Here is a 27756-nt window from a genome sequence, read left to right as displayed (position 1 = left end):
ATTCACTGTTCATTCAAATTGTCTTTTTAGAACTGTTTTACAGCATTTTGTTCAAAGAACTATAATGGGATATTTATTGGTAGTCTCCAAAGACATTTTACCCCCTTTTTACTTTCCCCCCTACTTTATTGTATATTTTAAACCATTATGGCCCGGTTTCACGGACAGGGCTTAGACTAAGCCATGATTAGGCCTTAGTTCAATTAGGGTATTTAAGTAGCTTTTATAAACGTACCCTAGAATATCACATTACCGGGGTGCATCTTGAGACAAAACAATGGCTCTGACATATTTTAAGAAATGTCACTTCAAGATGCTTTCAGTTCAAACTGCTCAAAGATGCATTTTAGTCCAGGACTAGCTTAAACCTTGTCTGTGAAACTCATATAACATGTTGGTTTTAGACTATGCATGGCACATGTTCATATTCATATCATAAAACAAAAAAAAACAAAAAAAATCACATTGTCAATGGGGCACATAGCAGATTGGAGGGCTGAATCCTCTATTAAGTTATATATGAAAAACTATAATATGTTTAAATCTATTAATTCAATGTTCAAGGATGACGCAGAAATGGAAATCTGCTCGGTCAAGCTATATGACATGATTTTTTAGTCCTACTATTGCCTCTGTGTATGCAACATTTACAACAGTACATTGCAATATTTTTCAAATGCACATTTTTATTCCTTATTTTTTTGTTGTTGTTGTATTAATTTGTTTACACATTGTCTTGGTACTATACAGGTGATTCTTACAGCGTATGATATAGTTGTAATTACAGAAGAAACACACTGATAGCTATGAATCCCATAGCCAGCCAGTCAACCATCGATACACAAACATGCATGTCCTTACACACTCACTCAGAACACACACTGTACATACTTGGACATAAAAACACACGCCAAAAACTCACTTCCCTTACACAGTTATGCCATTAACAAAAAACAAATATGTGAATGTAACATTACCCACAAGCCCTTTGTCAACCGACCAACTGCCCACAGATTCTTCCTGCACAAGGACATCAAATGCTCAACATCATCAGTTTTTACATTAGCCATTATTACAAATATGAAATAAAATATATAAAACATGTAGGAAGGCAACTAATGAGATGAAAGCAAGCATGTTTGATTTAGGAGGAAATGGGAGATAAAAGGGAAACAAAAGAAAAGAAAATCCCATTTTAGAAAATAAAGTTTGCATTGTGACATTATTTTCATGACTGCAGTGTGAAATAATAATATTAAAATATCCAAGTATTTATATATAATGAGTGTGTTTGTTGTACTTTATGCTAATTTAAATACAGAAATAAAAAAAATCACCATTGAAAATGAGAATTAGGAGAATTAAATGCACAATATCCGGATGTTTTTCAGATGCAAATTGTCAAGAAATCAATGTCACAATGTAAGAAACTCTAAAATAGGCTTCATTTTCTTAATGTAAAATCGTATTACTTAATAAATGACATTTTTATTTTGGGGCGAAATATGACCTGGGCTGCGTTTCCCATTGCCACCACTGGTCTCTACGATCAACTTCGCTCACAATGCTTTTGAGGAAAGCGCCTGGACATTTCGCAAGATTCACCAAGAAAAAAGACAAGACAACAATTCTTCATCACATTCTGAAAGAAGAGAAAATGAATAGAAAACAAGAGTGATCATTCCCGTTCAGAGACTCTGGGACTGATTGCGCCGCTTAAATAATGAACGCATTTAGGCTTTAAGAAAGAGTTCAAAAGGACAGTTTAAAACAAGATCTTTATAAATGTCAATGTAGTAGAATTATGGCACAAAGACATCAAGATAGAGGACTGTGTTTAAAACACAAGTGGACAAAGAACTTTCCTAGTGTTAAATGAAAAGTATGGTATGGAAGCTTGTTTCTGCCATGAAATAAAAAATAAAAAAGCTAATTGTGACTTTTTAATCTCACAATTGACTGACTTTTTTTGCGAGATATAATCTCACAATTGCAAGTTATAAAGTCAGAATTATGAGATATAAACTCGCAATTGTGTTATGTCCAATTGTGAAGAGAAAAAAGACTGACGTTTTTGAGAGTTTATATCTTGCAATTCTGAGAATTGCGAGAAAAAGTCACAATTACCTTTTATATTATTTTATTCAGTGGCGGAAACAAGCTTCTATAGTATGGTAAGGCCACCTCAGTGTATTTAATGAGCCTTTCACCTTACCTAAATCAGAAATTCAACATTACGTTTGTAATACTTCAGAGGGAGAGAATCGATTCAATCAGATGTTAAATGAGTGTTTCAGAGAGGGGAAACATCCGGTCTTGAGCTCACAGGTAAACATAGTTACAGACTGATATGATTGCATACGTTTCAATACGACAAGATGAGACTGAGCTGCACTTGGCTGTCTAGAGCGCTCGCTTCTAGCAAAAGTGCAAGACGAAACATTTGCATTGCATGAAGTGTGCAACTATGTGGAAGCCACTTAAAAATGGTTCAGTTATCATTTTTTTTGTCCTTTGTTTTTGCATTGATACTCACAGATTCACACTCTTACATTCATACTAACAAAAAACAAAAAATCAGACTCCATTAACGCCTGTCAATCTCATTCTTGGCCAACTTCGGTGCGCCATTTTAAGAAGTCCTCTTTCCGCGCATCTGGTTTAATTTGGTTCCGCATTCCTCCCAGAAGGTTCGAAGTGGCCTCTGAGGCAACTATAAGTGGACGGACCACAGTAGGCGGGATCTGGCGCAAAACCCCACCCACTGCTCCAGGAAGACCTTTCTGCTCGTGTCCACGAGACGCAACGTCACATAGAGTCTGAGCGGTGTCAATCACACCCTGGGAAAGGCAAAGATGGCATGAGGATGTCAAATTGAATTGAGTTGAATTAGCCATAAACACTTTATATTATACATTTATTAAAATTAATAGTCACAGAGAGGAATGTCTGTAATAATACAGGGACGTACCTCTCTGACAGTATCATAGGCCTTGGCCACACCCTCTCTGAGGTCAGCTGGTTGAGGGGTGCGTCTGGGACGGGGAGTGGGGCGTCCCTCAGTGATGTAACGTGTCAGAGGCGGGGTTGGAGATAAGATGTCATACACGGTCTCAGCGGTAGCCTGGCAAAGCACGGGAAAATAGATTATTTTTAGGTTACACTGGGGATTTTTTTTTTTTACTGTGTGGTGCGACGGATAAATATTAAATAGAAAATATCTAGCAATATGGTAAACATCAATAAATATAAAAACTATAAATATAAACAAATAGAAAATATACAATAAATTTAATTATAAAAATATAACAAAAAATATATGTGATATACAAATGATACATATAAATATAATACAAAAATAATTAAATATAATTAAAAGAAAAATCTATTTAAAAATCATAAATAATAATGAATATAAAAAATATTTACAAAATTAATAAATATAATTATGAAAGTATTATGAAAATAAAAATAGAAATATGATATACAAATTATATATATTATATATAAAATACAATTTTAAAATATCTATAAATATAATAATGACTATAAAAATCTCAAAAATATAATAGATATAATTATAAAAATATAACAAAATAGAAATATGATATACAAATGATGCACATAAAATTAATACAAAAATAAACAAATGCAAATTAAAAAAAAAGATCTATCAAATCAAAAATGAATAAAAATATCTAGTATATTTATCTAAATATATAAATTAAATTTTTCAAAAAGAAAAAACTAACAAAAAATATCTAGTAACATGGTAAACGGCAACAACATTCATTAAAAAAAAAAAAAAAAAAAAATATATATATATATATATATATATAAATATAAAACAACAGTATTTTGAAGTATGATTACGAATGATTATATTTGGTTTTATGAGTGTGTATATACCTGAATTGCCTGCACTAGTCTGTTGCTGAGCTCTAGGGCAGCAGAGGCTGTAGAGGTGCCGAATGATGCCGCCCCCCTCTGGAGGCCTCGGATAATGCGTCCATCCTTGCGGTACTGCTCAATGGGCATCCAGAACAGATCACGTACACCATGGACTGCAGAGAACAGAAAACTTGATTGCATTCAATCTGAATATATTCAAGATTAACCTAATGGTCATTAAATACCAACATCACTGAAAAAATGATTAAACTTTCAGCACAAATAAATATTGCCCTAAATTTCAGCATTACTGAGCAGCTGAGATAGTACTGAACAGAAATAAGACATCTCATACTCACAGAGCTGTACAACAGAATGCATGGGACCTACACCTCCCAGAATCCCCGGCAGCTGGTTCTTCCTGATGTCAGTAAGCCACTCGTTCACTGCGTACTGAATCACCTTATCAACACCCAGCAGCCTGAGACAAAACAACAACTCACTTTTCAGATCTAGATTAAAAGGTTTATAATAGTAAAGCAGGCAAAAAGATGAAGATGCAGATGTGCTTGTGAATGAGAGCATTTACCCATGTCTGCAGCACAATCTCTTCAGCTTCAGTTCAGAGCAGTTCAGCTGGGCCAGGCCAATAAGAATGCCTGCAAATGTTCCCTAGGAAAACAGAGATAATAATACGAATTATTATACAAAAGCAGCTGAACTAAACAAACCACTGATATTATTCAGAAAACCTGGGAGAGCTTATGTTGTTGTGTTAAGGTTCAGCACTCCAACTACACAGATGAACATAAAGGATCACAGTTATTTTATATAGGTGATCGCCAACCTGCTCAATAACTACATGCTTTCCTTGATAGTCCAGCCAGATGGGAACTTCAGAGGTGAACCGAAACTCTCTAAAAGAGAAAGAGTGTAAACGGAACTTAATTATGATTGACACATTGGTTTTCTAATGCGGTTTGACGTCAGATCTTCTACCTGAAGTAGATGGGTTGGTCGGAGGAGGACGAGGAGCCAGCGGAGGAGGAACTCTGCTCACTATAAGTTGTTTCTACAGAAGCAGCGAGATCATGGCCCAATCCAGAGGCAGGATCTGTGTCATCTGAAGCCTTCTGAGGAGCGTCAGTCCTCACTGGGATCAGGTGATCAGAAATAAAGATGACACAAATGCCAATACACAATTAAATTTAATTAAAATGATAAATTTAAATACATATACACATCACGTTTTTTTTTATAGTTAAAGGAACACTCCACTTTTTTTGAAAATAGGCTCATTTTCCAACTCCCCTAGAGTTAAACAGTTGAGTTTTACCGTTTTCGAATCCATTCAGCCGATCTCCGGTTCTGGCGGTACCACTTTTAGCATAGCTTAGCATAGTTCATTGAATCTGATTAGACCGTTAGCATCGCGCTTAAAAATGACCAAAGAGTTTTGATATTTTTCCTTTTAAAACTTGACTCTTCTGTAGTTAAATCGTGTACTAAGACCGACAGAAAATGAAAATTTGCGATTTTCTAGGCTGATATGGCTAGGAACTATACTCTCATTCAGGCGTAATAATCAAGGAACTTTGCTGCCGTATCATGGCTGCAGCAGTGCAATGATATTACGCAGCGTCTCTCACAAACGTCTCCATGGTTGCAAGGCACGTTCCCTGTGCAAGCAGGGGCTCACGGGCGCTGCGTAATATCATTGCACTGCTGCAGCCATGGAACGGCAGCAAAACTAAACTGTTTAACTCTAGGGGAGTTGGAAAATGAGCCTATTTTCAAAAAAAGTGGAGTGTTCCTTTAAAGGTAGGGTAGGCAATTTTCAGAGAGGCTAGCAATAGCGAGCTAGCTTTGAAAGCATAAGATCCCACCCTCCCTTTAGAATGCTCTCCCAAGCTACGCCTCCACCAAAACACATGACCGCATAAAGCGGGGAGCAAAAGCATCACGAGGAAAGGCGTTAAACTACCTCATGTCTCAAAGTACATAACATTACAATAATAATGAACGTAAACAAAGAGCACTGACCTGTACCACCTGACTGCTGAAGATTTATTTCGGTGTTGATAGTGTTGCCATTGAAATAAATGAATTCGAGTCGCGAACCGCTCGGAGTATAACGTCATGGGTTTCCGTCTCTTCCAAATTATGGTATTTATGGCATGAATGCAGAATATGCTCATTGTTTTGGTTCAACTGTAAAAGGAACTGTAAAAGGCCTGCTTCTGTTTTGGTTGTGGTGCTTGCGACTGAGGTCTGTCTAACTCCGCATAGCATGAAACGCGCTGATGACGTGTGATGTCTGTGCGAGCAGGGTGTGTGGAGGTATGGAAATACATTGTATCATTATAATGGACCGAATGCAATAATTGGACAAACACTTTATGGTCCTACGCCTTTAAATAAAGCCTCCCTTGTTCTTTTTTTAAGCTATTGAAACAAAATTACCCAAATTATGAAAAAAAAAAAAAAAAAAAAAAAAAATATATATATATATATATATATATATATATATATATATATATATATATATATATATATATATATATATATATATACACAATATGAATAATAGACAAGTAAACAGTAATGAAATAAAAACAAATATACGATAGCACAAATAAATACAATAGAATAAAGAGACAAATTAAATAAACATGGATTTAATACAAAGTTTTTCAGGTGGGTCTAACAGCAGTATTTAGGTAAGAAATACTACAGAAATTAAAGTGATCAAATGTGTCACTGTAAAAATTAAATTCAGATTAATGCTTACAATTAAAGTTACAGAAGTTATTCAGCCAAGGGTAGCAAGTGATTTTCTATTCTTGTTTTTTTCTTTGTTTAACATTACAGAAAGCAGCAGGTTAATTAGGCTGCTGTCACTTTAGGAGCTTATGCACAGATCCAATATACTGTTACACAACATGCGTTTCGTTCCAAAACTGACTATATTTACCTGAATACTCTGCAAGACGGACATTTTGACATCATTTTGTATGTATTTGACCGTTTTAGTGCAATGAAAAAGGAGTCAATTTGGTACTCGCAAGCTGTATGAGAGGCGGCTTTATGTGCGCCACTTATATAGATCAGTGGTGCGTGCGCTTTTGATGTGAGTGTGAAACCTGCAGGAATGAGTAAAATTATGTGCAATACGTGCACTATTCAACCGAAGCGAGTGAGACGAGTGAATGAGAGGAGGCAGGTGTGTCAATTCGCGGTCGGAGAGAAGAGAGCAAGAACGCGCAGCTGGTATCGGTGTATTGATACTGCAGAAAAGGAGCATTGGAACCGTTTCAGATATTTCAGTAACCATACATATCGAAATATCTAGAACTTGGACAACACTATAAATATATTTAGACCACTTAACTTAATGATTGCTATCAACTAATCACCTACCCTGCCTTTAACTAAAACTAAAACTAGTACAAAAATATTTTGTGCACTGAAATAAGGCTGAAACACAATAAAGTATATTTTGATGACAAACTTAAACTAAATGAAAATTAGAAATGTTGCCTTGGAAAGCTGAATTAAGCTGGAGCACTAAAAATTACTAACTGGAAATAAAAAACTAAACCTGAACTAAAACTGAAATAGAAATAAACTTAAATAGTATTATTTAAAAAAATTCAAAATATTAATAAAAACTATTATAGGGGGCAGACTTACCCTCAGCTGCAGGGTCGACAGGTAAGTAAGGATTAACTCCTGCAGCCATGCTACTGAAAAAGTCCTTCAAGAAGAAAAGTGCATCCTGGGAAATGAAAACAAATGGTTATGTTGCTTTTACTGAGTCTGATTTTTCATTATTTGCTCTATGCTGAAAAATGATGTTATATAATGAGTAATGCGTACCTGGTCGATATTGAGTCGCAGCGGTAACAGACTGATTCTCAGACAGCACTCCGGTCCGCCCAGACCCGATTCAGGCATCACCTGTAGTGCTTTCACTGTCAACTACAGCAGCGAGTGGGACAGGTGAGAACACAAGCACAAACAGGAACTTGTTCTCTTTCTATCTCTCTCTGTAACTCACCATGTTGGAGTGGGCTCTGCGTGGCATGCTCTCACTGGTGTACAGGTACAGGAACTTGTTGATTTGAGAGGAAGCCAGGCGGTCTCTCACTTCAAGTTCCTGGACGATAAACACCTGGCGGGAAATAGGCTGCTCCCCAAGGCCCGGTCCTTCTGCATCTAGTCCTGTAGCAGGGGGCGTCACCACTGGGTACGTCTCATGCTGGAAACTGACCTGAAGAGAGAGAAACAAGTTAGAAACAAGGCTTTCTGAGTCTTCAAATGGCTTATTACAATACAATATACCTTTGTCAGTTGTATCTCCATGAGCAGCGTGTGCTGCCGCCCACTTCCTCCAACCCACCGCCAAGAGTTCTGGGGCCGCGAGGGCCCTGCTGAACGAGAAGGAGAACCACGGGCTCCGGGAGCAGCTGAGCGAACCCTGAGAGACAAAAACAACCTTAAGGCGGTTTCACACCTAGCTCGTTAGGAGCATTTTTTTCAGAGCCTGCCCCCTTTGTTCAGTTCAGTGTATGTAAACATTGCAATTGCACTCAGATCTGCACCAAAATGCCCACCAACTATACCCAAGTCCACATAAAAAAAGGGTGTTCTAGAGTTGTCAAAAGTACCAACTTCGATACCGAGTCGATACCAAGTAAACAGCTGCTGCTCTGATGACGCAAAAGAAATGCGGTTCGAAATCAAACAATACAGTGCGAACACAATCCAGCGGGGGCAGGGGGAGCAATTGAACTCAGGTTCGGACCAGCCAATCAAACAAAGCTCCCTAAAATTCTCTCTTCTCTGACCTTCTGCAGGACTTACTTATGGCTGTGCGGTGTATGGGCTGAGCTGGGTTTGCCACCAAAGTCTTTGCCACCATACAGGTGCCAGACGACGGACACTTCTCGGAGCACCACTCTGTTCTGAGGCACTGGGAAACGGGCCGGGGCGCGTAGCAGATCTGAACTGCCCCGTGGCCGAGAGTAGTACCCATCCCGCACCTTTACAGGACCCTGGGAGAGCACTGTCACCACAGGCTCACCGTCTCTAGGCTGTCAGAGAGAGAGAGATAGAGAGAGTCCAAGTTGTAAATAAAACAATATTATTTCAGTCTTTCACTTCCATTTACTAGCAATTTCTGAGTGAAAACTGTTTAAATCCTACACCAATGTACTTAAAAGCAACTTCAAAGAACATTAAAACTGAGATGAGCACATACTGGGATGCCCATCCCAGGAGCCTCTAGGATGCAGAAATCATCATTGTCAGTGGAACCCTCTGAGCCTTCCTCTGACATCATATCTGCATGAGCTTCCATAGCTGTGGAGACCAGTCCATCAATATCAGACTCCTCCCCTTCTAGAACAGAGGGGCGGAGCTTGGGGGCTTCTCCCGGGAACAGATAGACCGAGACAGGTGAGGCTCGGCGGATGGAAGGCGAACCTGCTTGTCAAATACACAGAATTGAATAACCATTAATCTATACCATTCATAGGTAAAGAAATTAATACTTTTACTTAGCAAGGAGGCATTAAACTTATCAAATTTGACAGTAAATACATTTTAAATGCTGTTCTTTTGAACTTTCTATTCATCAAAGAATCCTGAAATAAAAATATGAAGCAGCATAACTGTTTTCAATATTGATAATAATGTTTCTTGAGCACCAAATCAGCATATTAGAATGATTTCTGAAGGATCATGTGACACTAAAGACTGGAGTAATGATGCAGAATATTTTTTAAATACATTTTAAAATATATTCAGATAGAAAACAGCTATTTGAAATAGTAATAATATTTCACAATATTGCTGTTTTTACTGTATTTTTGATCATTAAAATGCAGCCTTGTTGAGCATTAGAGAATTCTTTCAAAAAACATCTTACCGGCCACAAACTAGTCTAAATATAATTTAAAATTACCTATTTCCAAATCTATAAATGATTAGTCATAAAACAAAATATTAAAAAATATTAAATTGAAATTGAAAATTAAATTTACCTTGGCATAGTCAAATAACAAGAGTTCAGTACATGGAAATGACATACAGTGAGTCTCAAACTCCATTGTTTCCTCCTTCTTATATAAATCTCATTTGTTTAAAAGACCTCCGAAGAACAGGCGAATCTCAACATAAAACCGACTGTTACGTAACAGTTGGGATCATTAATATGTATGCCCCCAATATTTGCATATGCCAGCCCATGTTCAAGGCATTAGACAAGGGCAAAACCTCTGGATCTGTGCACTGCTGAATCATCAGACTAGGTAAGCAAGCAAGGACAATAGCGAAAAATAGCAGATGGAGCAATAATAACTAACATGATCCATGATATCATGATATTTAAAGTGATATTTGTAAATTGTCTTTCTAAATGTTTTGTTAGCATGTTGCTAATGTACTGTTAAATGTGATTAAAGTTACCATCGTTTCTTACTGTATTCACGGAGACAAGAGAGCCGTCGCTATTTTCAGTTTTAAACACTTGTAGTCTGTATAATGCATAAACACAACTTCATTCTTTATAAATCTCTCCAACAGTGTGTAATGTTAGCTTTAGCCACGGAGCACAGCCTTAAACTCATTCAGAATCAAATGAAAACATCCAAATAAATACCATACTTACGCAATTAGACATGTTGCATGACGAACACTTTGTAAAGATCCATTGTGAGGGTTATATTAGCTGTGTGAACTTTCTTTATGCACTGTTTAAGGCAAGCGCGAGCTCCGTGGGCGGAGAGCGGGACACCTTAGACTTATATTACATCTTTTAAAAAGACGTTCTACGGCACCTTTAATTTGATTTCTACATGTTCTGTTCTAAACATGCCTTGGATCTATATAAGCAACTGCCAAAGTCTTACCAGAATCTTGCGTCTCTTCCTGTAGGATTCTCTCTGTGTCGATCAAGGCATCTGTGAGGTCGCATTGGTTAATTTCTGCTGTCTCTGCTGGTGGGCATGAGGGAAGGGATGCGGGACTTTCTGACAGCTAAAAGACAGACATTTTAAGAGTTGAACACAAACAGGGGGAAAGAAGCTGTAGTACCGCTTTAAAGACAAATCTCACCAGAAGTTTCTGTCCAGCGATCTCTGTGGGGGATGTGTGGCGAGGGGGAGGGTGTAGATCGCCTTGGGAAACCAGGTACTGCAGCATGTTAACTAGAGCAGCGCACGAGTCCGCACAGGTGTGTACATGAACTACATTATTAGAACAACGAAGCTCAAACAGCGGCTGAGTCTGGAAATAAAAAAAAACAAACAAACAAAAAAAAAAACAGACAGATCGTCATTAACAAAATGCAAGATAAATCAGAAAAAAAAAAAAAAATCAGAAGCATATGTGGGAAGTCAACATTAATTTTTAAGCAGCTACTGCAGAGTCCTGAAATATTATTATCTTTTTAAATAAATAAATTACTTAAAATATTGATGTTTACTGGTCATGTTACTGATCAACTACCTATATAATACTTAATAAAAGTCAAATGCTAAGAAATCTTCAAGCCAGTGATAGTTAGCATGAAACTAACCAGTTTACTTGAGTCGGTTCCTTTCCAAGTCGTTATGGCCAGTTCCAGCAGATCAATGTCTAACACACAAACATAGTCTGACACAGACAAACACAATATGATTAGAGGTGGCCCACCTTTAGTCTTTAATGAAAATTCAGATCTTAAAAGCTATGCTTGTTCTGTACCTCGCCTCAAATCCACCGTATCACTTTCACATTTATCAGACAGGTACAATGCAGAGTCATCTAAGATAAACCTAAAAGTAGATTTCAGAGTGGTTAGATCCAATCAACTGATCTCCTTGCAACCGTTTAGGATCACACTACAGTTACGAGTACCTGAGGTGAAAGGTTGCGGTGTCCACAATGATGTTGCTGGATAAAGAAAAGGACTCGGCTGTAAACAAAACTCGCAGAGGAAGATAAAGAGGCCTGGAGGGAGAAAAGACAAAGAAAGTTGACAGAAAGAGCAAAGAATCTTTGTCAGACTTCACTAAACATTCAGTGTTGCTACAATACCTGTAGTCCACTGCACAGGTGGCCAGGTGTGTGTGAAGAACTGTGATTACAGCAGGTGGGGTGTAGCCTAAAATGTCATCATCGATGACATCAAGGAAATCAACAATCTGGATGGAGAATGAAGAAAGATACACATCAGCCATTCGTTCATGACAGATCCACATGTGTATTTAAAGTATGTATCTAATCTAGTTACCAACAGGTACCTGCTCATGCCAGCTATGATTGGTCAACGCCATGTGATGTCGTAAAGTAGCACCATGGAGTCGCAGTGCGACCAGAAACTCCTGCAGAGAAAAGGAGATGAATACTTATAGGTGACAAACAAACAACAATCATCCTATTATTTACAGAAGTGACAGGCAATACACATTGTTTCAAAGCAGCTTTACAGAAAATCCTGCCGTTAATGATTATAATATCTTAATTAAGCAGAGTCAGAGTTGTGCGATAATACAGTTTACATCTTGCAAGTATGCTGTATGTAAGTAACACACTAACCTTCACATTCCTTTCAAGATCTAATGTGATTTTAATGGCAGTCGACAGCATCTGAACGCCGGTTTCTCGGCCACCGACGCTGCTCACCCCCACCTCTGTGGGGTAAATGGTAGGGTCCAGATGACCTGGGGAAGTGAACCTGGGCATTTCCAATTTCACAGGAATAGGGGAGTCTGGCACCTCCGCTGTATAAAGAGCCAAAGACACACAAATCATTTGTCATATCAGAACAGGATAATCACCTTTTCCTCATGCAAAAACTACAGGAATAAGAGGTTAGATGTAATCTGAAAAGGTTTAACAGCTCACCTTTATGATACAGCTCCACTCTTTTGCTCTCTATTGTCAGGAAGTTGAGATTGGGATTGTTCTGGTGTTGCGTCACACTAAAAATCTTCCCCCCTTCCAAGTCCAAAACGAGTTCTCCATGACAGAGGTCCACTTTACGTCCAGCTTCATTCTTAAAGAGAACAGTATCAAAATTTAATTTTTAAAGTTAAATTTCACTGGTATTGGTGTCCACTTCTGAAATGTTGCTATTGTGACAAATAGGGGTGCAATGTTACATGCATTCATCCCGAACCGTCACGGTACGGATGTCACAGTTCAGTGCATACAGTCAGACGATGAATACAGTCAGTCACAGGCAATTCACACTCCAATAATCTCTCAACTAGTTTTCCACCGCAGAAAGACATCACTAAAACAGCTTGAGGATAATATCTCATGTAGCATTACATTTACCTCAGGTAAGTCATTTAGTGTCCACAGCGTGTTAGTTCACTAGAGAATTGAACTCTAGAGGGGAGCATTTCACTAAATATGTTAGCTTATATATTCATTATATTTACTTTACCTGACAGTAATGTCTTAATTGTTTAATATATGTTTAAATAAATTTGTCATGAAAACAAGTTATGACAGTAACTGTGTAAATATATTTCAAAAATGAATTATAATTGAAATATAATTGAAAATGTAATGATTAGATTTAGAAGTTAATGCAAAACCTGCCTTATGTGCAGTTTATATGTTTTTTTGTTTTTTTATTTGAGTGTTGATTATTATCTCTAAAAATAAATAGCAACTGAATTTAATAGTTTGGGCTCTGTTGTTAATTGTAACCTTTAATATTATAGTAATGTGCAAGAAAGTGTTCCCTGTATATACAGTTAACCTTTATTTATCAAACATTTATTCAGACACCCAGAACATTTCATTCATTAATAGTTTATTCACTATAGTTTAAAAAATGGTAATAAAATATGACAAGATCTCAGAGTTAAACTGTTTCAGAAAAAAAATAATCTAATTATGTCAGATAACACTTAAGCAAAACATGATCAGGTCAAAGTATCTTAATTTTTGGTTCCAAATTTATCATCAATTTTAGTCCACTGTATGAATAATTTTTGGGTATAGTATGTCACAGTTTACTTTATTTTGCTATCCTCACTTACATAAATGAACTATAGTGTCCTGGACCCACTTGTAAAAATATATAAAAAAATATCAGAATAATTTTTGGTTTGACTGTAGTTTACAGCATTAGCGGAGATCATTTTTTTTATCTTTAAAAAATGTTCATTATAATTTAATTTATTTAAAGAGAGAGACACAATGTGTTCAATAAACCACTGTTTATCAAAAAATAAGAAAAAAGCAAACAATTTTATGTTTAGTTTTCTTCCCCCTGCTGTACCGAACCCGTACCGAACTGTGACTTTAATACCGAGGTACGTACCGAACAGTCATCTTTGTGTACCATTACACCCCTAGCAACAAAGCTACACCAATGTATCACACAATTTTTCATTTAATTTACCTTGCTGTCTGTCATGGCTTGAAGGCGACCTTTGCCAATCAGCACCGTTAAACAGAGCAGACTGAGGTCGTGGCTGGACTGAGGCTCTAAGTGTTTCCTTCTTTTTGATTGTTTGGCTGAGTAGAACTGAGGCTCCTCTTCCTCAGAGTCAGATTCTGGAATAAGTGTAAAGACTAGGAATCAATTTTTAACCCTCATTTTGTGTTTTGGTCATTTTGACCCAGAGAGGATTTTTTTTTTTTCCTGAAAATGCTAGTTAATGTAATCAGATTGGACTAAAACTTACTGACTTTGCTCAAAGAGGGTATAAAAACTTCAAAATTCCCTCCCACCTTGTTACCTCATTGATCTGAGCTTATGCACCAAAGATTTTTTTTTGAGGTGAATAAGCTTGAGTGAACATTTTTCACTCAAACACAGGTGCATAAGCACAGATCAATGATGCCTATGATCAGTTGGCTCCTAAATGAAATCCAAAACTTGACAAAGTTGACAAAAAGATTAAATCCAGTATTTGATGATAATATATCATAATGAGAGATTTACCAGCAATTTCAAATGCCGTTCATTTTTGACCAGGAACACCAAATTAGGTAAAGGACTGTCAACACAGCACAAGCTGAAACAGTGTTGTTATTGTTAACCAAAATTAAAATTATTGAAACAAAATAAAATCTGAATATTGAATGAAAAACTTAAATTTAAAACGACTTGCCTGAAATAAGTTTAAATTAAATAAACTTAAAACTGAAATAACTGAAGCTATATAAAAAAAATGAATAAAAATGACAAAGCACATCAAAATTACTGAAACGTAAACTAAAATTAAAACTGAAAATATAAAAAATAAAAGCTAAAAGCTAATTCAAAATATGAATAAATACTATAATAGTATATAAATAACACTAAAATAACCCTGAGCCAAAATGTTCAGAATTTGAAATATGAAACAGATGATCATGACTGACCCAGCCTGAAGGCAGATTTACAGAGGTAAAATTCATCATCTTCAGGTCTGTGCTGGTGGGAAGGACTACGAGAACTTTGAAAAGAAGAAGGAGGAGCAGGAGGAGGGGATGGAGGAGGTGGAGGGGGCTCCCACATCAACAGATCATTATTAATCCTGGAGAGAAAGAGTTAAAAAGGTATTTATTTTAAGGATTGTCTTGCAAAAAAAAGTTATTTTTTGTACCTGACACAACATGCATATAATCTAAAATGTTAATTTATGCTGAAAAGGGTATTTGAAATCAATGTTCAGAGATAAAGCTTTAACAGTTAATTCTCTTGAATGTTTGAGTGTTTAGTGATACCTGTTATAGATGCTCAGAAAAGCCTCTTTACTGGGCAGAAGGATGTAAGCTACAGGAAACGTGATGTCAACCACATACTGACACTGACATATACACTGAGACTGAAATTCTTCCATCTCCTCTGGGTCAGCTGGGATCACCATCTGAGAAAGAGACAGAGAATGAGTGAAGTATAGGAATGAAAGAAAGACGGACAAGCAGACCGATGAGATGGACATACCTCTTCCGTCTCAAACATAGTGCGATTGGATGAGAAGGGAGAGCTGTTCTTCTCTCGTAGTTCACATGGGTTCTCCAGAGACATGGAGCCCAGCCCCAGGTCCCTGTTCACCCCTTCACACACACCCACACCGTCAGAGCCCGCTCCCTCATTCACTCGCACCTGAATCCTACCGGTGGAAAAGAGAGCGATTTAAGATTCTAAAGATTTGTATAATATCTTGTGTTGTATTTAATTTTACCCAAAGTGTAATCTCAGACACACATACACTCACTAACTCACCTGGGAATGCCATCAGGGTTCTGTGGATCTGGGCTCTTCTGCACACGGATACAGGGAAATGATTCTCCTTCCCAGCCTTCATACACTCCTAAAACACACACACCAAATTCATTTAGAACAAAAATACCATTGTATCCTCAACACTAAACTGTAGAAAGAATCTAAATAGAGAGAAACAGAGAACAAAATCTAACATAAACTAATAGCAAATATTTTTTTTCCTTTTAGAATAATGTGTACTGACTAGCAACATAAAAAAAAAAAAAAAAAAAAATGGAAATGGAAATTAAATTTCATCTTGTTTAAAAAAAACAAACAAAAAAACAAACAAATTGGTCGCAATTGTTATTTTGAGGGTTGGTATTTTTATTTAAAGAAAATAAATAATTAAAGGATTAAAAGGGATTTAAGGGAATAAAGAATAAATAAGAATGGTAAAAGAAGTTCTAGGTCTAGTTGTGAAGTAGTCCATTTAAACTCTTTGACAATATTTTATTTAAAGGTGCCGTAGAACATCTTTTTAAAAGATGTAATGTAAGTCTAAGGTGTCCCCTGAATTTGTCTGTGAAGTTTCAGCTTAAAATACCCCATAGATTTTTTTTTTATTAATTCTTTTAACTGCCTAATTTGGGGCATCATTAAATATGAGCCGATTCAGGCTGCGGCCCCTTTAAATGCTCACGCTCTCCGCCCACGGAGCTCGCACTTGCCTTAAGCAGCATAAACAAAGTTCACACAGCTAATATAACCCTCAAAATGGATCTTTACAAAGTGTTCGTCATGCAACATGTCTAATTGCGTAAGTATGATATTTATTTGGATGTTTACATTTGATTCTGAATGAGTTTGATAGTGCTCCGTGGCTAAAGCTAACATTACACACTGTTGGAGAGATATATAAAGAATGAAGTTGTGTTTATGAATTATACAGACTGCAAGTGTTTAAAAAATGAAAATAACGATAGTCTTGTCTCCGTGAATACAGTAAGAAACGATGGTAACTTTAACCACATTTAACAGTACATTAGCAACATGCTAACGAAACATTTAGAAAGTCAATTTACAAATATCACTAAAAATATCATATCATCATGGATCATGTCAGTTATTATCATTCCATCTGCCATTTTTCGCTGTTGTCCTTGCTTGCTTACCTAGATGATTCAGCTGTGCACAGATCCAGACGTTAATACTGGCTGCCCTTGTCTAATGCCTTGAACATGGGCTGGCATATGCAAATATTGGGGGCGTACATATTAAGATCCCGACTGTTACGTAACAGTCGGTGTTATGTTGAGATTCGCCTGTTTTTCGGAGGTCTTTTAAACAAATGAGATTTATATAAGAAGCAGGAAACAACGGTGTTTGAGACTCACTGTATGTCATTTCCATGTACTGAACTCTTGTTATTTAATTATACCAAGATAAATTCAATTTTTAATTCTAGGGCACCTTTAAGAAGTAAGCACACATTCACTCTTGTTTGTATGTCTAATACAGAGGTCTCCAAACTCGGTCCTGGAGGGCCACTGTCCTGCAGAGTTTGGCTCCAACTTGCCTCAACACACCTGCCTGTAAGTTTCTAGTATGCCTAATTAGACCTTGATTAGCTGGTTCAGGTTCTAATTATTATTAATGTTTGTAACTGTTACTGTTATTTTTGATCAATTAAATGTGTCCTTGCTGAATAAAAGTATTAATTTCTTTCAAACTTTTGAGCAGTAGTGTATGTGATAACTAAAAAGAATATATGCTACTTTTGATCTTAGGATGCTTTACCGTGCAGATCAGTGAAACAGGCCTCTAGTAGTTTGGTAAGTTTGGCCCCTGGGTTGCAGGGACCGTCCTGCTGAACGTCTGGCCCCTGCTGAGACTTCAGCTCCAGATTGGAGATCTGCAGACTCAAGATCTCATTGCGCACTGCACGCTGGCTTAGGGGTCGCCTCAGCCCCGGGGGTCGAAGGTCAGGGATGGGGAAACGGACCTTCAGCACAGCGTAAGGAGATTGGAGCAGGAGAGAAGAGTGCAGCTCCAACAAATAAGACTGCAGAGATAAAGAGGAATAAACACATTACAGCCAATTTTATTGTGAAAGGTTTGAAATAAAACAAAACGCTTTTTCTGTGAAGAATGGGTTACTGTTTTTAAACAGGAGTTTCTAGTGACCTCTGCAGCATGTGCTGTGTTTCTTTGGGGTGGTGAGGGACAGTGGCTCAGGGCCTGCAGAATGTCCTCCAGTCGGCCCAGAATGTCCAGGTCCAACTCAGAGCCGAGCTCCCCGAGCTCCACCCGCAGTGAGCTGTCTCTGCGCACCACACGCCGCCTGCTTCCACTCTACAGGACAGAAACAGCAAGAACAGTTTAATATAGACCTATAGCCAAAGACAAGAACACTTCTCACAAGTCAAGCTGCAGTACCTTTCGCATGTGCCTCTCAAACAGACTGTGGTGGAACTGGGCACAGGGTCTGGCAGTGGTGCCCATCGTGAAGAGACCGGCTGACTGGAACTGCAAAAGCTGGGAGAAGAAACACACATGCCTTTCACAAGAACTCTTCCAGAACCTTCATCAGCCTACAAGATGTTTCCTGCTGGGGATTTGCAAGCTTTTGGCCATCTGACTTGTCATAACTCAAACTGTATTCACATCTGTTTAAAATTATCCTTGAGCAGTTGGCAAAGCCACTGAGGTGTGACTGCATTAAACCATTACACCACTGTAATAATCTAGCGAACAAGTGGTAATTTTCTGGTAATAAGGCTGGTTGACTGTTTTGACTGTCCAGATTGTGTTCCAGAGTGCAACAAAGTAAAAGAAAAAAATCAAACAAAATATTCTACAAAATGAAGTAGCAAATGTGTTTCAAGAGGACATATAATGAAAAACAGGACTTTACTGCACTTTACGTGAACTAACAGTTCAAATATTAGTATGAACATTATTGAGCATTAGGTCAGTATGTGGAGGCCAGCCACTCATAATCATAAGTCAATGACATGTAGTCTCAAAATTACAGCTATTTAATTCTAAGCTTATTAAAATTAAGGGTCAGAGTTTCATTCCGTTTCACTTGGAAATATGTCACAACACTGAAGTAATTATTATTAATACAAAATAAAAGTATTAAAATATATTTTTTTTAAATATTTCACTGTAAAATTTGATTTAAAATAATAATAATAATAATAATTTTAATTAAACTAAAATTTCATTGATTTCTTCATTCTGAAATGTTAAACATCCTACTTTTATTTTATTTTGGCAGAATCCTGCATGGAGCCTTTACAGCAGGGGTTCTCAACTCGTCCCTCGAGGTCCACATTCCTGCAGTTGATTAAATGGATTAAATTAGCCTTGATTAAATTAGGGTTGGAGCAAAACTCTGCAGGAAATTGTACCCTGAGGGGCAGGGTTGAGAACCCCTGCTTTAAAGCTTCACTTTTTTGACATCAGCTGGTTTATAAGCACTTTTTTAATGACAAGTTTGGGAAAAATGGTTGCTGAACTTCATAGTAAAGATTAAAGGGGTCATATAATGCCACTTTTACAAGATGTAAAATAAGTGAGTATGAGAGTGTGTCTGTGAAGTTTTAGCTCAAAATACCCCACAGATCATTTTTTATAACATGTTAAATTTGTCACTTTTTGAGAGTGAGCAAAAACGCTGTTTTTGCGTGTGTCCCTTTAAATGCAAATGAGCTGCTGCTCTCAAGAAGAGGGCGGAGTTTACCTCATGCAGACTCACTGAACATGTCATAAACTGTTCAGTCTTTTATGTTGGACAATGATGGACTCAAGAAGAAGTGACAACATGTAGAATGCAACAGGATGTTTCTGAATGGCTAGTTGATTAATTTATGTAGCTGATGTGGAGTTAACTATCTTAAAGTCAATGATGAGCATATTCTGTTGTGATAATCTATAAATCGCTCATGTAGGAACTGTTGTAAGATCCTACAGAGCCAGAGAATATATACTGCATGAAGAATAGAACAGGTCTAGTTTAGTTTAATTATGGTTATTACTTATGTTGTCATCTTGCTTTTATGATAAGCTATTGCATTTGTGTTACGTACTGTATTGCAATAACATGGCCTCACCCCTTGGTTGTGTGTTCTCGGGGGTGGGGTTTATGTAAATTTTAGGGTTAGTGATGTCACTAACCCAGGAAGAAGCTCATTGCAGTCCCTACCAGCCGTTTGTTGTAGTCCTTAAAGAGAATTCTTTAAAAGAAAATATCTCACTTTGCATTGAGCATCGTAATTGTGTAGATGTTGTTTATGCTCAAACAGCAACATTACATACTAACTAAAGTTAAAAAAAGCGAAATCATAATCAACCACCCCTTTAACAAATAAATTAGGACTGATTTTGGTAAAAGAAACTCATTTTATGAGTGGACTGCAGAGGGAAAAAACCCCATAAAATATGAACCCTTTAAAAATCTGCACTGTAAATAAGTTCACATGTTGGTGCAGTTTGGAAAACCTTGGTGACTGACCACCTGATTTAAAGCAAAAACAGCTTTGGGGCTTAGTGAGTTTTAGGGCTGACCAGATCAACCCAGAAAGCCTGAGAGATGATAGCATTTGGGTGTAAGAGTCTGAAGGTGTGTTGTTTACTTCTGTGTACTGCGGACTGCCCGAGTCCCACAGGCACTCCAGCAGTTCCAGCCTGCTGAAGGAGAGGTCAGAGGTCGTGGCTCGGGTGTGTCGCCCTGCGCTACGCATCTCACATGCCAGCTGCACTGCTGCACCAGTCACCCTGAAGACCAGAGTTCAGAGGGAGTCAAAAGGAGTGTGTGTACATACATATTCAGTTGGGGAGCATAGCAGTTGATTCCTGTTGTACCTGATGTGGGAGTAGGCACATGCTTTAGCAAAGCTTCCTCTCAGGTTCTGGAAGTCTCTCTCGCTGAACATGCTGTCCTTAAAGAACGCAAGCTCACGGAAAAACAACCGTGACACCTCAGCCAATGAGGAGAACCCATCTGGCCCAGGAGGTGGGTCCTGCTCTAACAGAGTCAGGGTGACTCCACCCAGAGAGAGACGGAGCAATGAGTCTGGTTTCATCGGCTCTGATTGGCCGCCTCGAGATGACCGTTCTATTGGGAAAAAAAAAAAGAAAACACTGTTGATGGATTGCAAGATAAAAAACTAATGGAAGGCAGTGACTTACACAACAGCCTGGTTTCTCAGACAGGGCTTAGATTAAGCCAGTATTAGGCCTTAGTTCAATTAGGACATTTAGTAGCTTTTTTAAATGAGCCTTAGAAAAAAAAAACATTACTGGTGTGCATCTTGAGACAAAACAATGGCAGTGCATGATATGTCAGTGGAAGTTGCTTACAGCTCAAACATGCATTTTAGTCTGGGACTAGGCTTAAGTCTTGTCTGCGAAACCGGGGGAACGTGTTTGTTTAAAACAGGTTTAGATACATACTTGGAGGTCTGCTACATTGAGGCAAACTAGATAAGGATCCTGGTACAGGATAACGACGAGGACAGTTAAGCATTCCCTGTAAGAGACATATCATAAAGAGAAAGCCAATCATACACACTGTACATGGGTAGATGATGCATAACAGTATATGTAGTCAATATATTCAATTAAAATGTATTTGAATGTATAAGGGGGAAGTGTGTAATCTTAGATCCTGCATATTATACATTTATGCATTTAAACGAAGTGATGTTAATAAACAGTATATCTTTATATCAGTTCATGCATTACCTGGGAATCAAACCCATGACCTCAGTGTTATTAGTGCCATATCTATACAATTTCTTTTCTTTTCTTTCTTTCTTTTTGTTTTTTGCTAATTTACTTAAACGGTGCTGCAAATGAATTCAAAAATGTAGTCTCTCAATTAATGCGTGATCAGAAAAACTGCATGCATAATACAAACAAAGAATTAGCAAATGCTTTTTTTGCGTTTTTGTAACAAAGCAATTTAAACCACACAATTTTTTTGTCATTTTATGAAAAACGTTTGGACACCTGAATGAATCGAAACACAAAACTTGCTGAAATTGAACTAGAATCTTACACTGACCTGTGGAGACACAGGGTTTGTTTGAGCCAGGCTGCTCTGGCTATGAATGGATGACTCCATCTCACTGTCAGATAATTCACTCCCAGAGCGTGTCGACAACACACTGCTGGTCATATAACCAGGACCCATCGAATAAAACATCTCTGAGACAGAAGAACAGTCACGATCAAAACACACAGAATAACAAACACAGACAAAAATCAAACAATTCTGGCAAAATACCAAACTACAAATAATTCAAGAGACAAAAAGTTACTAAGAACTATATTTTTAACATTGATAATAATAATAATAATAATAAATGTTTCTTCAGCAGCAAATCAGCATATTAGAATGATTTCTGAAGGATCATTTGGCACTGAAAAAATTATGCTGAATCAAAGTAATAGATAACATTTTAAAATATTATTTACATTTTTTGATCAAATAAATGCAGCCAAAAACATTGAAAAAAAATTATTCCAAACTTTAGATTACTGCAAAAAATGTAATCTAGTAGTGTGTCATTCTGAACATACCCACAATTATAATCAGTCATCTATAATAACCTCAACAAAATATTGACTATCCTAACCTCTGTTCTCCAGAGTACTGATATAGGGCTCTGAATCCAGCTCCAGGTCTCTGTCATACATTTCTGAGTTCAGCTGCTTACTAAGATCCTCTTCAATCAGCCGCAAATCATCAGACCCAAGAGGCCTAGAGACACCCCCACCAGACACACCAACACCACCACTGCCATCTGACAGAGAAAGAACAGAGTCATTTCACTGGACACTGCACCACCAGTCATTTTCTTGTATGATTGACAAACAGCCACATGATGATTGTTGATGTGTCTCATTTGTACTATATTTTAGGATATTTAAAGTGAGCCATAAAGCGTGTTAAAAAATGATGACCAACACACAACAAAGTGCTCATGTTACCTGATGTCTCGATGCAGAGGGAGGACAAGAGGTCTGTCAGCTGAGTGATCTGACTGGGGGACAGCAGCAGGTGGAGACACCCTACTTTACCATCCAACTCAAACTAAGAGAAAAAAGAAATTCAGATTACAGTTTTCTGTGTGAACAATGAAACAACGATGGATCTTTTGGGACGACTAATCAAAATCTCGCATGCATGCTGAAGCGAACATCTGATTCAGAAGAATCATGATTGTCCATCTCATACAAAAATCCCTATTCAAGTTTGTATAACACTTTTCACAAAACTTATATTTTCAAGCATTTTCTGTAAAGTTGCTTTATTTAAATGTTACAATTAGGAAGCATTCTGTTATCTGCCAGAGATGAGTGTATCAAAGTAAAATCCATATGGCAGTAATATACAGCTATAATTAGGGTTGGGAATCAAAAATCGATTCCAATTCTGGAATCGGATACTTAAGGTCAGGAATCTGATACTTCTTATAAAATTAAAAATTCAATTCCTCTTATTGATGCTTTTGTGTGCATTTTAATATGACTTTAAACCATTTAAGTGCAAAAAGATGACTAGCAAGCAGTTTTCTGTGCTGCGCACACATCCAAAACGTGCACACAGAAAGCCACCTGTCATACTGTATAGTACGTGATACTGAACAGAGTTCTCTTTTTGCACTTGAACGGACAAATATACACAAAAATATGTCAAAATATCCTTGTCTTATGTCTTAAGTGAATGTAAACAGCTGACACACAAACCTTTGGCCCAGGCAGCATTTCATTCTGTTTGATTTTGACTGTTGTCTCTATGAATCCAGAGCATTGTCCAATCAGCAGAGGCTCAGGGGGCTTTGGGGTGGGATGCAATGATTGAGGGACATCAGATGCATCATCATCTCCATCATTTTCATCTGTCTCCCTGCTGCTCGCCATGATACCAGAATGGATCAGCCCCTAAATGGATGAGTTGAATGACACTGTCCGTTACTGACATGAAATGTATGCTTGCCATTGCAACATTTATATTTATGCATTTTGCAGAAGCGACTCACAGATAAGGAACATCAAAAGCAACAACATTTGTAGTACACAGTGTTTAAAGTAAAAATTAGATTAATACACAAGCTAGAGCAGAAGTGAAAGGCAAAAAAAAGGGGTCATTCTAAATATAATCGCCACTAATTAACAGGTTATATAGTTTCCCTGACCTGTGATGCTCCCAGGGTCTCATAGAGCAGCTGTACAGAGTTAAGCTGAAGGATCTTGTGCAGGAAGGCTGGTGGCTGGTGGATGTCTACAGGCACTGTCTGGCTTGAGTCTCTTACAGCCTCATCACAATAATCCACCCTGCAGTACCACACATCACCACCGGGGACACAACACAGCTTGGTCACAAACAAAGGAATGTACTCTAGGAAATGGCTGGTTTTAAAGGACATGTTTGATGTTTACGAGTCAATGAGTATTTTTAACGTGACCTGCATATTGACTACAAGAATGTAAAGATTAAAAAAGTATTTTAACTGGGAAAATATGCTTTTACAATAACATACAATACTTTTGTTTAGCAAGGATGCATTCAATTGATCAAAAGTGACAGTAAAGACATTTAGAATGTTGGGAAAAAAAATCAATTTTAAATAAATGTTTTACTTTTGAACTTTATTCATCAAAAAAATCATGAAAATGTAGCAGTTTCCATAAAAATATTAAGCAGCACAACTATTTACAATATTTATAATAATAATAATAATAAGAAGAAGAAATTCTTGAGCAGCAAATCATCATATTAGAATGATTTCTGAAAGATCATGTGACTCTGAAGACTGGAGTAATGATGCTGAAAATTCAGCTTCGCGTCACATGAATAAATTACATTATAAAATATATTCAAATAGAAAACAGTTATTTTGAAGTGTAAAATATCACTGTTTTTTTACTGAATATTTGTTCAAGTAAATGCAGCTTTGGTGAGCATTAAAAACATTAAAACATCATATTGACCCATTCATTAATGGCACATCTACTGGAGTTACATTAGCTGACACACAATTCATCATACTTTATAAATAAACAGACAAAAAAATAAATACATCCACTATGGAATTCATGGCCTCACCGTTTAATGCGCATCTCTAAGGCGACCCCAGCCTCAGCGTCCAGGGAATGGTGTTCTACTCGCACTATGGTGTCCAGGAAAGTGACTTTTATTCGACGTAGAACTGCAAACACACAAACAGGCCAAAAAGAAATCTAAATACAGTGAGATAATGCTTTCAATGTTGACATGTTCATGGTGAAACTTGCAGTAATCCGGTCATCTGCCACACATCAGGTTCTCAATCACCCTGTCAAGGCTTATTTAGTAATAATTACTGGCTGTATATTACTGGAGTATATTATCCCACTAATTATATGCATACTAACCATATAAAAGAATAAACGTACATATTGTTTTTCTCATTAATAAAACAATATATATATAAATTAAATATATTATATGTATGTACATATATTTTACAAATATATTATATATATATGTAAAATATATAAATTAAATATATTATATATATGAATATCCATTGCTTGGGACAACTGTCAGCTACAAATATTTTTGACCTCAGAATGGTGCAGTTGAAGTAATAACAGATTATATCAGCCAAAAGAAGGAAAGAGACCTAAAACACCACTGCCAAGTGAGAGTTTTACTTCATGAATCAATATGCAAATGTACTAGACACAAGAGCTGAGACACACCTGTCTCGATGGTCTGTGCAAACATTTCCAGGCCCTCCAGTGGAGCAGGCGGCTCTTCTGATGCCTCGGGCGGGTCCTTCAGGCACTCCTGGGCCAGCTGCATGCTGGACGTCATGCATGACGACCATCCTTGGGAATCCCAGTTTCCATCTAACAGAGATCAGAAAACAAACAATTGAACAGTTGTAACTCAATCCTGTATAAAATATGGCTATATGTATCAAACCAAACAAGTCCACAAAGAACTGTCTAACTCACTGGTTCTGTATTTGGGTCTGCATGTTATTTGCAATCCAGTGACTTCAAGGGTGCAGTGTTCTGTCACAAGTGCCGCCCAGGGAATGGTCACTGCGATGCTGTTCACAAAACCTTCAACAATCTCCAGCGGAGCTCCCAATGACTCCAACAACTCGTTCACCGCCTAAAAAGAGGATTAAGAGTATAGTTAGAGAATATGAAGGTCACGTGATCACATGTAAGAAAACATGTAAATTCATGCAACAGACCCCCTAAAATGATCATCCTTGTTCAACTGACCCCTTAAAATTTAAAAACTAATATATATTTGTATATATAAAACACCCAATTTATACTGTGGAAAAGTTAAAATTATAAGTGTAAAATATTATTGTTAATATATTATCGCACTGTACTGTTAGATTTGTTTATTTGTCAATTTGCTATTATTTATTTCTTTAAATACTTTTGAATTTATTTAGTTTAATTATTTTATTTATACACTTTTTTTTTTCTCTCTCAACTTTTCCATGGACCTACCACTCCCTTGAAGACCCCAGTTTGGTAACACCACCACAAAAACTTAGAAAGTGTGCAGATTTAAAATGTGAAAGCAAAAGTTAGTAAACCTTTGTCACTGTGTCTCGAGAACAGGAAGAGGATCTAAGATGCAGTATTTTCTGCACAAGTCATCAAGCCTTCAACTAACAAGATGTGTTGATCTCATACTGAAGTCCAGATATTGCGAAACACAAGGAAACTGGCCTGGTCATGTCTTACCCCACACTTACCCAAACATCCAGGTTAATTTCACTAATGACACCGCTGCCATTGTACAGGTCCAAGCTCAGCTGGTCCAAACTGAGTCTCTCCTCCAAAAAGTGGCCCAGGTAGTGCTGCAAGAGGTACCGACAGGCCCGTTTCTTTATTGAGCCCGACCAGGGGAAGAGCCACCGAGACATAGGGCCAGAGCAGACGGGGAGAGGGAGCTGAGAGGTGGCGGAACAAGAGACCAGTCCTGCATAACAGACTTAAACCCCCTCGGTAGTGTGTGAAAGTGAGAATGCAATAATATAAGCGTACTAGGATGGACAAGAGCGGGTGAAACCGTCTAACTTCCTGTCCTTTGACAACAAAATCCTCCGGTTCTTCGTTTTTGGACTTGAGTTTGTCCACAGCAGCGTTTAAAAGAGGTTCTTTGTGTTGAAAAGGGTCACTCCGGTTCTGCCTTTAATAATATATGTCACTGAAATACGCGACAGGTCCTCTACGGTTCCTCTGGCCAACGGGTTGTTTATTGTTTTCATACTCGGACTAAACGAACGTGCGTGATGACGTGAGTGCAGAATGAAGGTGCCGGAAGTTGGAGGCGTCAATCCGCCATGTTTGGACGGTCATCTCCTGATCCAGTCATAGACAAATTACCATAGACAGTAATTACAAGCAAACTTGTACCAGTTTTATTTTATTTTTTACTGTGTAGAGCTGATGCAAAAACGTGGGAAAATGAGATCCAGGCAGTCCAGCAATGATTATGTGTTATGTCAGAGATTAAATTTGAATAAGGAATAACAAATTTATTAATTAAAAATTATAGAGACAAATTCATTAATTAATTGCAGTAATAGATAATAAAATAGTATTGTAAAATCTAGAGTATAGTA

The 27756-nt window shown here is 37.4% G+C and overlaps 1 protein-coding gene across 3 annotated transcripts; it reads right to left on the bottom strand.

The window, feature by feature from the left end:
* Positions 1-97: 97 nt before the first annotated feature.
* atg2a (autophagy related 2A) lies at positions 98-27399 on the bottom strand. 3 transcript variants are annotated; one of them, XM_067383974.1, is made up of 42 exons: positions 26884-27399; positions 26114-26276; positions 25856-26005; positions 25218-25320; positions 24307-24445; positions 23858-24052; positions 23099-23201; positions 22744-22911; positions 22170-22312; positions 21557-21632; positions 20966-21218; positions 20737-20878; positions 18533-18631; positions 18281-18448; positions 17894-18158; positions 16115-16202; positions 15833-16001; positions 15613-15755; positions 15268-15422; positions 14300-14454; positions 12784-12934; positions 12475-12659; positions 12180-12260; positions 11974-12080; positions 11794-11886; positions 11641-11711; positions 11474-11550; positions 11011-11181; positions 10806-10932; positions 9155-9381; positions 8758-8987; positions 8236-8371; positions 7952-8164; positions 7771-7872; positions 7585-7669; positions 4891-5044; positions 4739-4808; positions 4481-4563; positions 4251-4372; positions 3910-4064; positions 2972-3124; positions 98-2840 (listed from the first exon to the last, which is right to left on the bottom strand). In XM_067383974.1, the coding sequence occupies exons 1-42, from the start codon at positions 27052-27054 to the stop codon at positions 2604-2606; spliced, it is 6078 nt and encodes a 2025-aa protein (XP_067240075.1). In that variant the 5' UTR covers positions 27055-27399; the 3' UTR covers positions 98-2603. The 3 variants fall into 3 exon arrangements, with proteins under 3 accessions (XP_067240075.1, XP_067240160.1, XP_067240249.1); XM_067384059.1 differs by having other exon boundaries at positions 99-2840; positions 9155-9378; XM_067384148.1 differs by lacking the exons at positions 98-2840; positions 2972-3124; positions 3910-4064; ... (2 more) ...; positions 4739-4808; positions 4891-5044 and adding an exon at positions 6502-7178.
* Positions 27400-27756: the final 357 nt, after the last annotated feature.

This window comes from Chanodichthys erythropterus, chromosome 1 (genome assembly GCF_024489055.1).
Source record: "Chanodichthys erythropterus isolate Z2021 chromosome 1, ASM2448905v1, whole genome shotgun sequence".
In the NCBI taxonomy this organism is placed as follows: Eukaryota; Metazoa; Chordata; class Actinopteri; order Cypriniformes; family Xenocyprididae; genus Chanodichthys; species Chanodichthys erythropterus.
Note: the sequence above shows the minus strand (reverse complement) of the source record. Positions and strands in the feature narration are given on the sequence as shown.